At 44.1% G+C, this 14,864-nt stretch overlaps 2 protein-coding genes across 2 annotated transcripts in view; one reads left to right on the top strand and one right to left on the bottom strand.

Annotated features, from left to right (window-relative positions):
- The window catches only part of ATF7IP (activating transcription factor 7 interacting protein), a 45,118-nt gene extending 41,088 nt beyond the window's left edge, over nt 1-4,030 (top strand). Inside the window, exons 13-15 of the mRNA XM_010074376.1 lie at nt 5-190; nt 1,748-1,860; nt 3,392-4,030. Coding sequence (XP_010072678.1) covers nt 5-190; nt 1,748-1,860; nt 3,392-3,808 — 716 coding nt within the window. The 3' untranslated portion in view covers nt 3,809-4,030. The remainder of the gene's footprint in view (nt 1-4; nt 191-1,747; nt 1,861-3,391) is intronic.
- Nucleotides 4,031-14,466: 10,436 nt separating this feature from the next.
- The window catches only part of LOC104462445 (phospholipase-B 81-like), a gene marked incomplete at its 5' end in the record, with an annotated part of 9,487 nt that continues 9,089 nt past the window's right edge, over nt 14,467-14,864 (bottom strand). Inside the window, one exon of the mRNA XM_010074377.1 lies at nt 14,467-14,721. Coding sequence (XP_010072679.1) covers nt 14,554-14,721 — 168 coding nt within the window. The remainder of the gene's footprint in view (nt 14,722-14,864) is intronic.

Here is a 14,864-nt window from a genome sequence, read left to right as displayed (position 1 = left end):
CCAGCACCGACAACAGTGAATGTAACTCATCGGCCAGTGACTCAAGCTGCTGCAAAGCTTCCTATACTAAGATCCCCTGCTAACCATCAAGTGGTCTGTACCACTCTTCCTGCACCACCAGCTCAGAATCCTGTAAGAGGAGCTGTCATGCCAAGCCCAGGTGTAAGGCCAGTCAACCCACAGCCTGGAGGTAGGGGATGCTTTCCTCCATGCACATTTTAGCATGACTCAGCTTAACATGTTCTACATGATGGAAGTGGGGTTTGGTTTTTTGTTTTGAATTTGTTGCTGCTTTGTTGGTTTGGGGTTTTTTTACAATACTAGTCCAAATTGTAGAGGTTAGTGGGTTTTTTTCCAGCTTATAGACTTGAGAAAATCTCAGGCTATTAAGAAACCATGCCCCCTGCAGCTACACGAATGAGGAAAAACTGGATTTAAGACATCTCTGTCACTAACCCTAACAGTTAAGCACTTCTGGATGACATGCCCAATACTTTACAAGGTAGCAGAAGGTAGTGGAATGAGCACCACTGTTTTGCAGATAGAGACCATTTTGTTATTAAGGAGTAAGATTGTAGTATGTAAGCATGTAGTAAGTAGTGTTAATTTCCTGTCTAAAAGTTACTTTTCTATCAGGCATCCTTAGCAATCTTCGATGTCTTGTGCCGAGCAAATTTTCTTATTTTCTCTAGCCTGGACAAATGAAGTTTCTCACCAAATGTATCAGAAATTGATGCATGCTTGAGTTTCCTTGACTAGAGATACCTGCAAGTTCATCCTGACTTTGCGAATGTAACTGGTATCTTCCCATAGCAGTAAACTCATTTTCTGAAATGAGTAGTAGATGTCAAAAACAATCTGAAAGTTAAATGGTACTTTATATTTTGTGACTAAGCAGTGGATCTCAACTGCCTTTTTTTAGCTCCCCACAATTTCTCCACTATGGTTATTTTAAACACTTATGTTAAACATAAATTTCCCTGTTCCAGTGCACTGAGTACTAGCCTATTTTTGTGATGTCCAGGTATTTTTTTAGACACCATCTCTATAAGCCAGACTCAGAATACTGTGCGCCTGAGCTATATAAAACTGTACCTATGTAGGTTTGTGGAGAAATAATTGATTCATTGTTCTGAAGTGTTAGTTTTTGGAAAGGAGAATATCCATGTATGTTTATAGCAATTTTGTTCTAAGTATCTCTTATGACTGGATTCAGCTGCATTGCCATAGGCTGTGAAAAATCAGCTGTACTAGCTAAACAGAAGTTGATCCGACAGTTCTTGAGCTAGCTCTATGAAATGTCAGGGTGTGTGGAAATTTCTGTTGTTTTCAGACTACTTGCTTATATTTCTTAAACTTCTTATACTCTTGCGCCATGTGCATTGGAGTTCAGATTTCTTCTGACCAGCAGTATCTTTTGAGGGGCATGTCTACATCTTGTGTTCCTGTTGGCAAAAGGCCATTGTTTTCTTCATCACCAGGTAGAGAGGTTCACTTATTAACAAAAAAGCGATTATGTTCCTTGATCTTTTAGCTGTCATGAGTTGTCACCTTTCAGTCCATTCTACGTTTCACCGTCTTTGTTATACAGCTTTCAGAAATGATGATGAAGATGTGTATCGGTTTATATTATTATTGAAACAGTCTTTAGTGTCTGTAGCAGATGGTTCAGGAGTTTGTCTTCCAGTGTTCTGTTCAGCTGATTTTACGTATTGAATACTCAAAGTATTCACGGTGCTTCTTATAGGTATGACAGTACGAATGCCTCAAACAACTGCGTATGTTGTGAACAATGGACTAACTCTTGGATCTGGAGCACCTCAGCTTACAGTGCATCATCGACCACCACAAGTGCACACTGTGAGTAGTCATTTTGAAATGACTTAATGCAATTTACAGGCTTGTTTCTGCATTATGTTTTCCAGATTGCTGCTTAGTGTGAACTGCTGCCCTGGTTTCATCTTGTGAACAAGTGGTTGTTGTGGTGTTTGGCTGCTAGCCAGGGTTCAAAACGATAACAACTGCAGAATAGTGAAATGCCTTGTAGACACTTTTTTGCAGCCAGTTCACCTGCATAGCACCATCCTGTCACCTGCAGCAACTTCTGCCAAAAATGGTAAAATCTATGCAATCTGTTAGCTTGCCCCGGAGTTCTCCAGATCACTAGTAGAACACACTGACAAATGGGGCATCAGTTGTCTGCAGGTGACTTGGGAAGTCAAGGGTATGGAAGAACTGCCACTAAAAAGTTTAGTCATGGTTTGGTTATGAATTGGATAACCAGTTTCTCTGTACTGCTGTTTGCAAAACTGAGGTAGGAGAACAAGGTATAGACAAGATCCTCAAGACTGCCAATTCCCAAATTTCAGAGAGCATTTTTTATCACTGTTGGGGGTGGTTACTTCTGCATCACCTCAAGCTCCTTTTTGTAAGTATTTGAGACTTTACTCTGACTCATTCATATGGTTTTGTTGTTGAGACTGAACCAAATGCATAGCCTGCATAGTCACTGTTGGGCAGTCTCATCACTTGTGATGTCCTGAAATGGTACATGTATTACCAGGAAGGTGGCTCATCATTCTTTTAATCTAGACACCATTCAACTTCATACATTCTCCAGTGATAGTTTATGTGAATAAATCAAGCCAACATCACACAGAACACTTAAGATGACAAAAACTACCCCAGCATCCAGCCTTGAAAGGCTCCTGACTTGAAGAATAACAAAATTTTGTACTCATTGTAACCACATTCCTGAATTGATCTGAACTAGCATAAATGAGAGACTGGGACTGTTTCTGTGGTATAAAAAAATTCAATGGAAAGCCAAAGTTGTGCCTTTATTTCAAAATTTTATGGAAACTGAGGCTGAGCTTTTGTCATCAATTTAAGGTGATAAAATCCATGTGGCACTGTTACCTATTCTTCCTTTTGCAACTGAAAACCTGCCAGTGGAGAGATGCCAGATGATGAGTTGTCAGCTCAATCCACTGTCTGGGGTGTTTTGGGTAATATAGGAATAACAGCTCAAATGTAGATATCTCAAATTCATTGTGAACCTGTCTGCTCCGTCCTGGTAAAGGGCACCGTGTTCAGTCCATCATCTCAGGTGGGAAGCAAAAAAGGATATAGGGAAATACCTGTGGCAATGATCATCTGTACAGCTAGGGATTTATATGCAATAATAAGAACTTACAGCATCCTTGGTCACACCCCTTCTCAGCCTTTGCTGCTGCTCTCTTGTCTGGGCGCTCTCTGCACACAGGACTTAGACATGATGGTTGGGTGATTCCAGGTTATTTGCTTCCATTTGCTTGGAGAATGATGAATTAAAGCTTCCTTACAGTGCTGTAGACTCTGACCTTTCCCCTGTTGCTCTTACATTGCTTAGGAGCCGCCACGCCCTGTACATCCTGCCCCACTCCCCGAGGCACCACAGCCACCACGTCTGCCCCCTGAAGCTGCCAACACTTCTCTGCCTCAGAAGCCACAGCTGAAGCTGGCACGGGTCCAGAGCCAGAATGGTATTGTGCTGTCATGGGGTGTCATGGAGGTGGACCGGAGCTGTGCCACTGTGGACAGTTACCATCTCTATGCCTACCATGAGGACCCGAGTGCCACTGTGCCCTCCCAATGGAAGAAGATTGGGGAAGTGAAGGCACTCCCACTACCTATGGCATGCACTCTTACACAGTTTGTGTCTGGCAGCAAATACTACTTTGCAGTCCGGGCTAAGGACGTCTATGGACGTTTTGGACCCTTCTGTGACCCCCAGTCTACAGATGTGATCTCTTCCCAGAGCAGTTAAACTAGAGATCTTTGGAGCCTTTAAACCTGTTCTGCTACCAAGAATTACACCAGTTTTGGGGGGTTGATCCCATGCATGAAATGCACTCTTAAATCCACTCTCTGCAGGATTATTTTAGACAGTTGTGTGATACACTACTTGCATTCAGAACCAAAAGAAAAATAAAGTTTAACCTACAGCAAGAGAGCCTGTTTTTTCTGGATAGCTCAAGTCATGGGCCATTTGAAAGCTTCATTTTCCCTTCCATGACAGCTGTTCCACCTAGATACCTACCTACCCTTTATCCAAGGGCAGCCTGGATGCCTGGGATTCTGCTTCAGAGTCGGAACAAAATAATAAATTACAGTTTGTCTGAAGCAAGGTATACACATCTGTAATATCTATCAAGGCACTAACATGAAGGCAAGAACAGATTTGCCTCTTGCCCCCAACTGCTCTATGAGCAGGCTGTGATATGAAGGGTGATTCAAGGTCTCACTTTTGTACTGGATGATTGAGTGGTCTGGTCTTACTTTGCAAACTGTAATGAGCTCGCTGAGGGGAGGGAAGGGAACTTGAGTCTGGCCAGGGAACCAGTATGTGCATAAATTTGGAGGTGGTGGGAAAAAAAATAAAAATCACCCTACTACCTTCTACCTCTCCAAAATAAGAATGCTCCTCTACTTTATCCATCCTCCCCCACTCACACTGGGAGCATTCCCAGGTTGGATCTGAAACTGGATTGTAGAGCCTGCATTCACACCTCTCTAGCTCAGATAATTTCTCTGCCCCTCCCCTCATACATCCAGCCCTATTTTTTAGATTTATTTTGTGCCTTAAAGAATAATTTCAAAAATAAATGTAGCCAGATACCTTGTTGTGTTCTTTTATTTGCCTGGAGTTATTTTTCCCTTTACTCTTCTGCTTCTCATTTTCCTGGCCTGCAGTAATTATTTTTGTAAAGACCAGTAAGTGTGACATCTGCTGATGCTGGTTTTGTTTTTATCTGAAATATCATTCAACCCTTTCCTCACTAATTCTTGAGTAGTTGTTTTTGTCCTGTTAAGAATATTAGAGTATACAGACAGTATTTTCCGCCAGAGCCTTTCCCTGTTCTTTTGGGAAAGCTGTATGCTGCAGTTCAGCCAAAGAAGAATCCTCTGTGGTGTGGCACCATGAAAGCTTCTAGCTGCCTGCGCTCAGTTTGGATGTTCGGTTAATACAAAAAGATAAGAAGTTGGCTTCCCAGTCCTCTATCTCAGTCACCTGCCTGCCTCTGCAGAAAGCTAACGCACCCAAAGCGGTTTAGAAACAATTTCAGACACTGGCCTAAAACTTACGAGCAATTACGAGTGTTAATAGATGCTTTCATGATGCTTCTGAGCTGAGAAAAGAAACTGGTGCATCTGCCCCACTGTTGTTGATGTGTTAAACTTGCTTTTTGCAGAACCAAATTGTAACATACCTGGACAAGAAAGTATATGTAAGGTTTTTGTTTTGTCACTTTTCAGAACAAAGACAGCAGTCTCATTCGGGCCCATCAGAACCAAAGAAGGGATTTAGAAGTGAAAGAGTCTTTTTTTATTAATTTTTTTTAAATCCACCTTGTCATCTAGCAAATCTGTAGAAGACAACATTTTTTTTATTTCAGTGCCCTCTTTCTTGAAACCAACATTTTGAAATGTAAAGCAAGGTTGAAAATGCTGGAGAAATTAAATTCCAAAACATGGCTGGTGAAATACACTATGAGATTATGGGTTCTTTAGTTGCATTCCCTCTGAGAACTTTCACCAGTAAAACAAACTGCGTTTCAGCCTTTTGTCGATGCTGTTTTACTGCACTCCTTCATGTAGCTGGGATTGTCACTTCGGTCAGGTGAGTAACAAGCATTTTCTGCATGGAAACTTGCAGTTAAAGTACAGCGGTTCTATTGATTTGGGCAAGCAAAAATTCTGTATAAATCCAAATACCATGAGAGAAAGTTCACACTGAATCTCATGTATGAACCTCATGTAACCTTTCATTTGAATAACAATTGTCTCTGTATTAATGGTGCCAATAATCAATAATGCTTTGAATTTTTCTATGTTTAATTAAATGTTTTGTCTCCTTATTTCAAGGAATAATTACTTAATAATGCATTCAAGTCTACTTATGGAAAGTTGGGTCCTTATAAAGCCAGTTCTGTATTAGAGGTTAGAGCAGTTCATTCCGGTTGATGGCTGTAGGTTCTCCTTGGGCATATTTTTTTAATGTGTCTTTGAGGTGGTACCAAAGGGCCATTGGCCATATCAGTACAATGAGGTTTTATAGTTTGAAAGTTAAAATAAATATTAGAATATGACCTAGAATTTATGCCACTTATTTAATTGTGATTCTAGCCCAAACTATACATGAGCTTTTCTGCAGTTTGTGCTCACGTTTAGGTCATGATTGTTCTTAGCTTTATCTTGCTTGGGTTAGGTGGGAAGTGAGAGTCCTGTGTTTGATTTGTTTTTTTTTTTCCCTTTCCTCCAATGGAGGCATTATTAGGGATGGTCTGGTATTGTGTTTGGAGGTTTTGTGGTCCATATCTTTAGAGAAAGAAGACTCATCTTTATTAGCTAAAGAAAGGTGTAGTGCTCAACTGAACCAATTGTAAAACCTGGCTTCTGTCTTAATAGATCCATTTCTGTTGTGTAAGGCAGAGTGCAGTTGATCTTTTGTGAACAGATGAAATAAGCTAGCTACCCTTTGTTGACTGAAGCCATTGCAGCTGTGGGGCCAAAGCTGACCTCTCTTCTGTTTCATCCCAGCAGAGCTGCTAAAGGTCCAATTGCAGGATCTTAAGTAGGGATGGCAAAGTATGTGATAATGCCTGGCTTGATTTTCAAATGCCTAGCACGGTTTGAAGACCTTAAGGGCAGCTAGTTCTTAAATCACTGGCACACAGAGAACTGCACCATTTCTGCAAAATCATTTTCATGGTGGAGCAGTGAATATTCACTCCTTATGCTAACAAACAGGAGTATTGTTTAATTGCTTAACTCATGGCACTTCTCTCTGTGTTGTGGGGTGGTTGATTATTTTATTATCCTGTACCTCCCAGAAACAATAAAACTACTGAGAAACTAAATTTCAGCTAGCAACAAACATTCATAAATAATTTTTCATTTAATAGATTTTATTTGAAAGTATTGCCAAAATATCCAGGTCTGTTAACACTGTGCTTCTAGACTGAGCTCTTAATAGAAGTGTTTGTTGCTTGAGGCTTGCAATAATCCACTTTTAAACATGCTAGAAATCTCTATGTGGCTTTTAAGTGGAAGGGTTGCATTTAGTTTCTTCTTTGCACTTCATACAAGTTTTTCCATCTTATTTTCAGTACCCTGATATAAAGTTGTTCCTGAATTAGCGTTTTGCTCTTGACACTGGGTACATGACATTTCAGCAGTCCCATCTCAGATCTAGTTCCCTGTGCTTTAGCAAACACAGTACTGATCCTACAACTGTGTTTTCCATCCTCATTTACTTTCTGGTTGGTTTTAGGTTTGGTTTATTTTCTCTGTGTGATACAATGGCATCTGGATGTTCAGGCTGAAAGTAATTTGAGTTAATTTAGTTTCTGGTTGGAGAGGAGCCCTGCGGTGGAGCGCCGATGGCAAAATGCCATTCCTTTCCACTGCGTTCCTCCTAGTCATAGCTTCCCTGGCCTTTGTTTTAATGTATGTCTAAAAAAGCTTTATTGGATTCAAAGAACTGAACACTAGGAAAGGGGAAGACTGTAGATATTATCTGTACTGCATCTGCAGTGGCAGCTTCAGAAAATGTGAGGGTGCAGAGGCAGGTTTCCTTCAGCAGGTATTTATTTCCATGCTCTGACCGGCTTCCCTAGGAGCAGCAGTGGGTCTTGGACTTTGCTCCTTCAAATTCTCTGTGCTACCGTTGGCCATGTTAGATCACGGAGCACAAGCACTGAGATACTCGCTCATCCCAAGGTTTTTAGCACAAGGCTGGAAGTGCCCATGGCATCTTCCCTGTAAAAATAAGAGGTCTTACCCTGCTTGCTTTGAAAACAACGGCATAACCCCTCGTGCCTTCAGTGGGAGCACAACTGGGCCCAATATGGTAGGATCTGGGCACCATTTTATACTGTAGCAAAAATAGTCACTTCAGCCCTTCCTTTATGATGTTTGTCTTAAATGTCTAATAAATTAGAATCTTCATTATATGTAGGGACAGGTCAAATCTGTTCCTGTTCCCCAAACAGCCATTCCCAAGTATGAGAGTATTGTGTACACTGTACAAAATCAAGCTGTGATTCTGCCTTCTTATAAACTGTTATGTATTTTAATTTAGTCAAAAGTATCCAGATTTTTTAAACAGAAGCTTGATATATTAAATATATATTTTTTTAATTTGTTGGTTTGGGTAGGGGTGGGCATTGCATGAAAACACAGGAGGAAGAGGCGTTCGAATGATACTGAGCCAGCCCTGCCACCAAAATCTGTATTCCCTTCCAAACACCTTCTGAGGGGAGACAGGGAAAAGTAAAGATAGCTAAGAGAAAACAAATGAATGAATTTTCCTTTTCATCCCTTCTAAGTATCCATTAAAATGCCTCTTTATTTTTCATTGTCATTATGCAGACTGAGCGTTCTTTCTTTTATATATACACACACATACATACATATATAGTTGAAGTGCTGTCTTAATTTAATGGGGTATAGCTGTAAATAAGATAACTGGGTAGTAGCTGTTTGGGGAGTCCTGTTCAGCTTTAGTAGTTTATTGGCTGTTGGGAGTCAAATGTGCAAAATCCTTTCTTAGGAAACTCAGAGGCTGATTTCTTGTTTTGTTTTACAGCTGGACTTGTAAATACAAAAAATGTTGGGACTGATTTAATGTCCAATTTAAACTGGGCAGGTGCAAGTTCTCCCCATTTTGGTATGTACTGCAGATTAGTGTGTGCGTCTGTGTTAAATGTAGTGGGGGTTTGTCTGACAAGCCTGAAATTTATACTTTGAAATAAACTACTGGGTTTTTAACATTTTGAGTCATCTGTGCTTAGTTCCAGATATCTCGGGAAGCAGTTCTTTCAAAAAGAGGCCAGTGTGTGTTCTTCCTCTTCAGAAGCGTTGCCACCTTGCTCAAGTAACCTTGAGCAGCAGTCATTTGGTTCTAGAAAGTCAACTGCATGATGCTGCCCTCCCAGCCTTCTCACAGGAGCAAAAAACCAAAAGCAATGCTATAACTTCTGAAAAGTCACCTTCCAGGCACTTTGGCAAAGCAAAGAGGGGCTACGTATCCTGGAGAGACAGAATCCAGTAACTCGCACCCCAATGTTGCCCTAGAGGGGGACAGGAATGGAAACCAGATTGCTGCTGGTGCTGTTCTCCCTCCAAGGGGCAGGGTTTGACCTCTGAAAAAAAGGGTCCGTCTTTTAGCAGGAGGCTTTGGACAAAGTACAGGAGCTGCCTTTGGTTTTTCACAGCATCCTTAAGTATTTGACCCTTGAGCCTGTAGCATTGGTCTCGGCATGCCTGACTTCTCAGGCTAGGGGGCAAGCTGTTGTGCACGGAACCACTTGCATCAGTCAAGGATAATTAAGGATTAAAAAAAAAAAAAAGGGGTCTTTTGGTACAGGGATCAAGAAAGTCTCTGCCACCCATTTTGTTGCTTTTCAAGGGTAGAAGCCAGGTATAGCACCATGAAATCTGTTGTGCAACTGAGCTGAGAACCAATAAACTGCCTTACTCCAAGGCAGTGTGGTAGAAGCTGCCTCTTGGATCTAACTGCTGCTGAATTGTACAGCACTCAACAAAGTACTTAAAACTCAGAGTTAGTTATTGACATGTCTACCCTGAGTTAGTGCTGAGCCTGTACTTGAAGTGTATATAATTAATTTGTGATGGTAAGAATTAGTTTCCTGGCACTTACTAAAACTTGCTTCAAGTCACTGACCAAAAGATGATAGACTCATGTGAAAGGATGCCTGAACACAATGACACTTGTAAGTCCTGAGTTTCTCAAACTGCCTCTTTGGAAGTACACATGCTGCACATCGTTTAGACCATTAGTTTTATTATAAAATAGAGTGTAACGAGCCTGCTGAGGCACTGTTGTAATTGGAGTTTGCATTGGTATAAAGGGAAGGGACCAAGGAAAGATCCAGAGCACTCATTCTGCTTTGCTGCAGGGTAGCTTGGCCGTACCCTCAATGTTATGTCTGAAAAGATGTGCTACAACCTGGGAGGAAAAGATACATACAGCAAAGTAGTGCACCTCTCTAGACCACATGTGCTTCTACTGTGTAACATAAGGAAACTAAAAAAAAAAAAAACCACCAACCAGGAATGGGCCAAGAAGTAATCTGCCCCAGCAGCACAACACCAGGACACAGCCAAAGTTGGTTAGTCCCTGGGGCATGCTGTGCAGTTTTGCCTAGACAGGTGCTGGTTAGAAGTTGCATGGGTGGCCCTTGTGTCGAGGGGCAGAGGGTGCGGAGAGAGCTTGGCTTTCAGAAAAGGGGGATGGTAAAGGAAGTGAAAGCTTACAGTAGATGTGGTAATGGTGGTGGTTGTGGTGGGAGGATTTATTTCCTCTGTAGGCATTGTCTAGTGCCTGAAGAGCAAGTTCCCTTTTATTACGGCAAGAGAGATTTATCACAACTCCCTCTCAATTCCATCCCCCCATCACAGAATCACAGAATCACAGAATGTTAGAGATTGGAAGGGACCTCGAAAGATCATCTAGTCCAATCCCCCTGCCGGAGCAGGACACCTAGATCAGATCACACAAGAACGCATCCAGGCGGGCTTTGAATGTCTCCAGAGAAGGAGACTCCACAACCTCTCTGGGCAGCCTGTTCCAGTGCTCTGTCACCCTCACTGTAAAGAAGTTTTTCCTCATACTCAAGCGGAACCTCCTATGTTCCAGCTTGAACCCATTGCCCCTTGTCCTATCACTAGATGTCACAGAGAAGAGCCTGGCTCCATCCTCCTGACACTCACCCTTCACGTATTTATAAACATTAATTAGGTCACCCCTCAGTCTCCTCTTTTCCAGGCTAAAGAGACCCAGCTCCCTCAGCCTTTCCTCATAAGGGAGATGCTCCATTCCCTTAATCATCTTTGTGGCTCTGCGCTGGACTCTCTCCAGCAGTTCCCTGTCCCCCTTGACACGAGGGGCCCAGAACTGGACACAATATTCCAGATGCGGTCTCACCAGGGCAGAGTAGAGGGGGAGGAGAACCTCTCTTGACCTACTGACCACCCCCCTTCTGATACACCCCAGGATGCCATTGGCCTTCCTGGCCACGAGGGCACAGTGCTGGCTCATGGTCACAACTAAGTCCCTTTCCTGTCAAGCCTGAAAACCTTAAGTTTAAAAGGCAGAAGTCACAGGAACTTGGAAAAATGTAGAAGTGGAGTATGAAAAAGGGGTGAGCTTGTGCCACAAATCTGCATAGAGCCCACCTTCCCCTTTTTTCCCAACAAGATCTGCAGAGGGGAATAAGATGCTGAAAGAGACCTTTTAACTTCCTGCAGCTACCTGAGAATGAAGCTGGTGGTTTTCTTGCTCCTGCTTGTAAGTCAATGCAGCCCTACTCAAACCCTTCTCCTCTGGTCCCTGATGTTGCTGTGCTCGGACAGGAGCCAGGACCCAGCTGCAGATCAACCTGGGCTGGCCTGCTGACAACTGAAGCACACAGGACAGATAGCACAGTAAGAGGAATGCAGTGACTTTTAACAGTACAACCATCAAAGGCAAAAAAAATAGCCACAGTCACATGAATTAGAGTCCTAAGGCTCATAAGGTCCCCCTGCTGTAAACATTTAGTCATAGAAAAGGGCTCTTAAAAAAAGTAGAGCTCTGTTTTCCCACAATTCTGGTAAAAGTGCCAGGTCCTGCCTCAGAGTAGGAGGCTCAAGGTAGGATAGAAAAGCAGCTCTCCCCTTGCCATGCTTGTTCACAACACAATCTCACATCTGTCGCACGCCTCCACTCCCTGCGGGGTGCAGCATCCAGGTCTGCCCAGCATCAATAACCCTGTCCAACACAGTAACCACTTGGCAATTTCCTGGTCCTTGGGGACCAACTTTTAAACAATACTCTTCCATTAGTATTTTTAACTAAGATTGGTTGAAAAGGCAGTAAATACAACCTGCAACATTGCTGTGGTGGCTAGGAGTGATGGTCAAGTAGCAGACAGCCATCCTCCAGCCCCTCTGTGCTTCTGGCCTCAACAAGCAGCTGAGTCTCTGTTTTCCACTTGCCGTCACCTCTGATCCCAGCACTGCCCTGCATGATCCAGCTCCAGTCCTTCTTTCAAGTGTGCTCCTTCATCCTTCTTACAGCCTGTTCAATTCAATCGGTAGCAGCAGCTCTCTAGCTGCCTGTCTCCGGTACAGGAGTTAAAACCATGAATTTCAAGGTAGTGATCAGCAGCAAACACCTGAGGGCTACACAAAAAGGGCTTAGTTCATATTTGGTGCTTAGCCAAAAAGCATCAAGATTGCTGCTCTGTAAGGCTGAAGCTTCAATCAGAGTGTCCCAGTGACAGCTGACAAAGCTGACAAGCCAGGCAGAGGCTGAGCCACCCTTGATGGCAGACCAGCAGGAACAACAGCCAGGCCTTCACAGGCTCCCAGCACACACCACAAGGTGACACGAGGCAGGCAGAGCTTCCCAACACAGGGGCTGGGCTGTTTGGTTGAGCCCTGCTGTTCATGCTCAGAGACACATCACAAGTGCCTGCTGCCCTGCTGCCCCTCATTCAGCACAGCTGGAACAGGGCAGGGACAGGGGCTGGGACTGGAAAACGTTACATAGAGGTGGTCTGAGTGCAGAGCTTGTGGCAAGGATAAGCCACACAGGGCCAAGGGCTCACACGGGATCAAGGTTCCTGGGGCCTCAGCTGTGGGCAAGCAAGACACCTTCACTGGTAGAGAACCTCAGGGGCAGGAGTAAAGTGAGGATGTGCTGTATTTAAAAACTGTGACTAGGGGTGCCTCCTGCCCCTCACTCTGGCAGAAAGCACCTGTGCAGCACTGCCCTCTCTTTTGGCTCAAGCGAACACAACACTCATGCCCCCTCCAGCACAGGCACAGCTGTAAGAGGCACACAACCCAGTGCCCACTTACAGGGCAGCTGTGCATGTCCTGCTACCACAGGTGAGTAATTTTGCTGCTTTACTCAACGAAGAACTGTATTGCAGGGTACAAAGCAGTGCTGTGGGGAGTACTGTGGCAGTTGCAGTCATTCTACACAGCGATCTCTTGCCCCTGGATCCCACCCCTGCACATGGCACAGATGCTCCCTCCAGCCTTTCACGCTTACCTCCTTCTGCTCCAGCAAACAAATCATTTCAGTCCCTGAGCAGATTTTCATCCTCAGCAAAAGCTTTACTGTATCTTCTGGTCTCCCTCTTCCCACAGCAGAAATCAGCCCTCCTGTGACAGCCAAATAATTAGGGTAGAACCTCACCCACGCTGCAGTCACTCCCTTCCCCATCCCACAAGCTAAACTCCAAGGGCTTGATTCAAACCTCACACTGCTCATTCTTCACCTTTATAATATGGGGCAGTGCTGTGCACTGTTTAGCTTGGACCATCGAGGCCATGAGGAAAGAGCTGTTTATTTTGTTTTACTTAATTACGTAACATATAGCACAAAACAGCCCAGTGACACAACTCAGTGTAAACACGGGTTAACTAAGAGTAATATGTACAGCCCCAGCCCTCACAGTCATCTCACGGTCATGCTCCTCCACCACAGCTGAGGGACCAGGCAAAGAGGTCACTGAACCAAAAAATAAGAGATCCATTGCACAGACACACACCGTTCTCTCCCTGCTGCTACACTGCATCAGGCTGCTTTCAGAAATCACCAGGTACATCGCTTCACTGCCTTTTGCAGCCTGACCATTGCACACTGCTTTGGTGACACAAAGGAAATCTTGCCAATGCCAGTGAAAGCCTGTAGAGAACAGGCACACTCACCTACCATGGGCAACACAGCCTTGACTCTCTTCACTAGTGATATTCCTGGATGAGAAGGAATCACAGAATCACAGAATGGTTTGGGTTGGAAGGGACCTCCCACTAGACCAGGTTGCTCAAAGCCTCATGCAGCCTGGCCTTGAACCCCTGCAGGGATGGGGCATCCACAACCTCCCTGGACAACCGGTTCCCAGTGAAAAATTTCTTCCTAAGATCTAATCTAAATCTGCCCTCTTTCAACGTAAAGCTGTTACCCCTCATCCTATTACTACACTCCCTGATAAAGAGTGCCGCCCATCTCTCCCGTAGGCCCCCTTTAAGTACTGGAAGGCTGCTACAATTTGCAGCACATCTTAGGCACTGCTCAGACAAAAGGCAGACATCAAACCACAACTGAGATAAGGCCACCAAAGCAGCCACCCGGCTTGGCCCAGCCCTGAAGGCACATCCTGTGTTGCTACCAGAGATAGACCACTCTCACTGATCACATTGCAGTGGACTCCTGCTCTGGGAACAGCTGTGACATGGCTCAGATCACTAGAAAGCAGTGCCATGCCAGCTTCCCATCAACCCTAGTCAGGGGAAGGGCCACACAAACAGCTCAGAAGAGTGGAAAGTGCGTTGGGCTGCACTGAGTCGGCCAATGTCAGTACCAAGTGCCTCACAGGCAGGACAGGGGAAAGCCGGTAAGGCACAGGGATGTGGACATCCAGGTCGTTTTATTACACATGGGAAATAAAATTTCCATTAAAAAAAAACCATTTGTGAATACTGATGCTGGTTTTACAGGATCGGCCTCATGGTGACGAAACTGAAGTTGTATGATTCTGGCAGTCCCTGGTGTCGCGTGTGGTTAAACCGTCTCCAGGTGAAGACAGGGAGGCCGCCCTGTACTGGGGGGCCATTGATTGCAGCGGCTGTGAACGCTGAAGCCAGGCGGAAATCTGACACCTGTAATAAAGGACAGGAGTTCAGGGCAAGAGAGTTGCGTGGTGTTTGACATGCATCCATCCCACAGAGCAGGAACAGCCGCAGGAGACTTAATAACAAGGTAAAGAAAGTAAGCAAGGGGAAATGCATGCTGAGCAGGCGCA

This window comes from Pterocles gutturalis, unplaced genomic scaffold, assembly GCF_000699245.1.
Source record: "Pterocles gutturalis isolate BGI_N339 unplaced genomic scaffold, ASM69924v1 scaffold12802, whole genome shotgun sequence".
Taxonomy (NCBI): domain Eukaryota; kingdom Metazoa; phylum Chordata; class Aves; order Pterocliformes; family Pteroclidae; genus Pterocles; species Pterocles gutturalis.
Note: the sequence above shows the minus strand (reverse complement) of the source record. Positions and strands in the feature narration are given on the sequence as shown.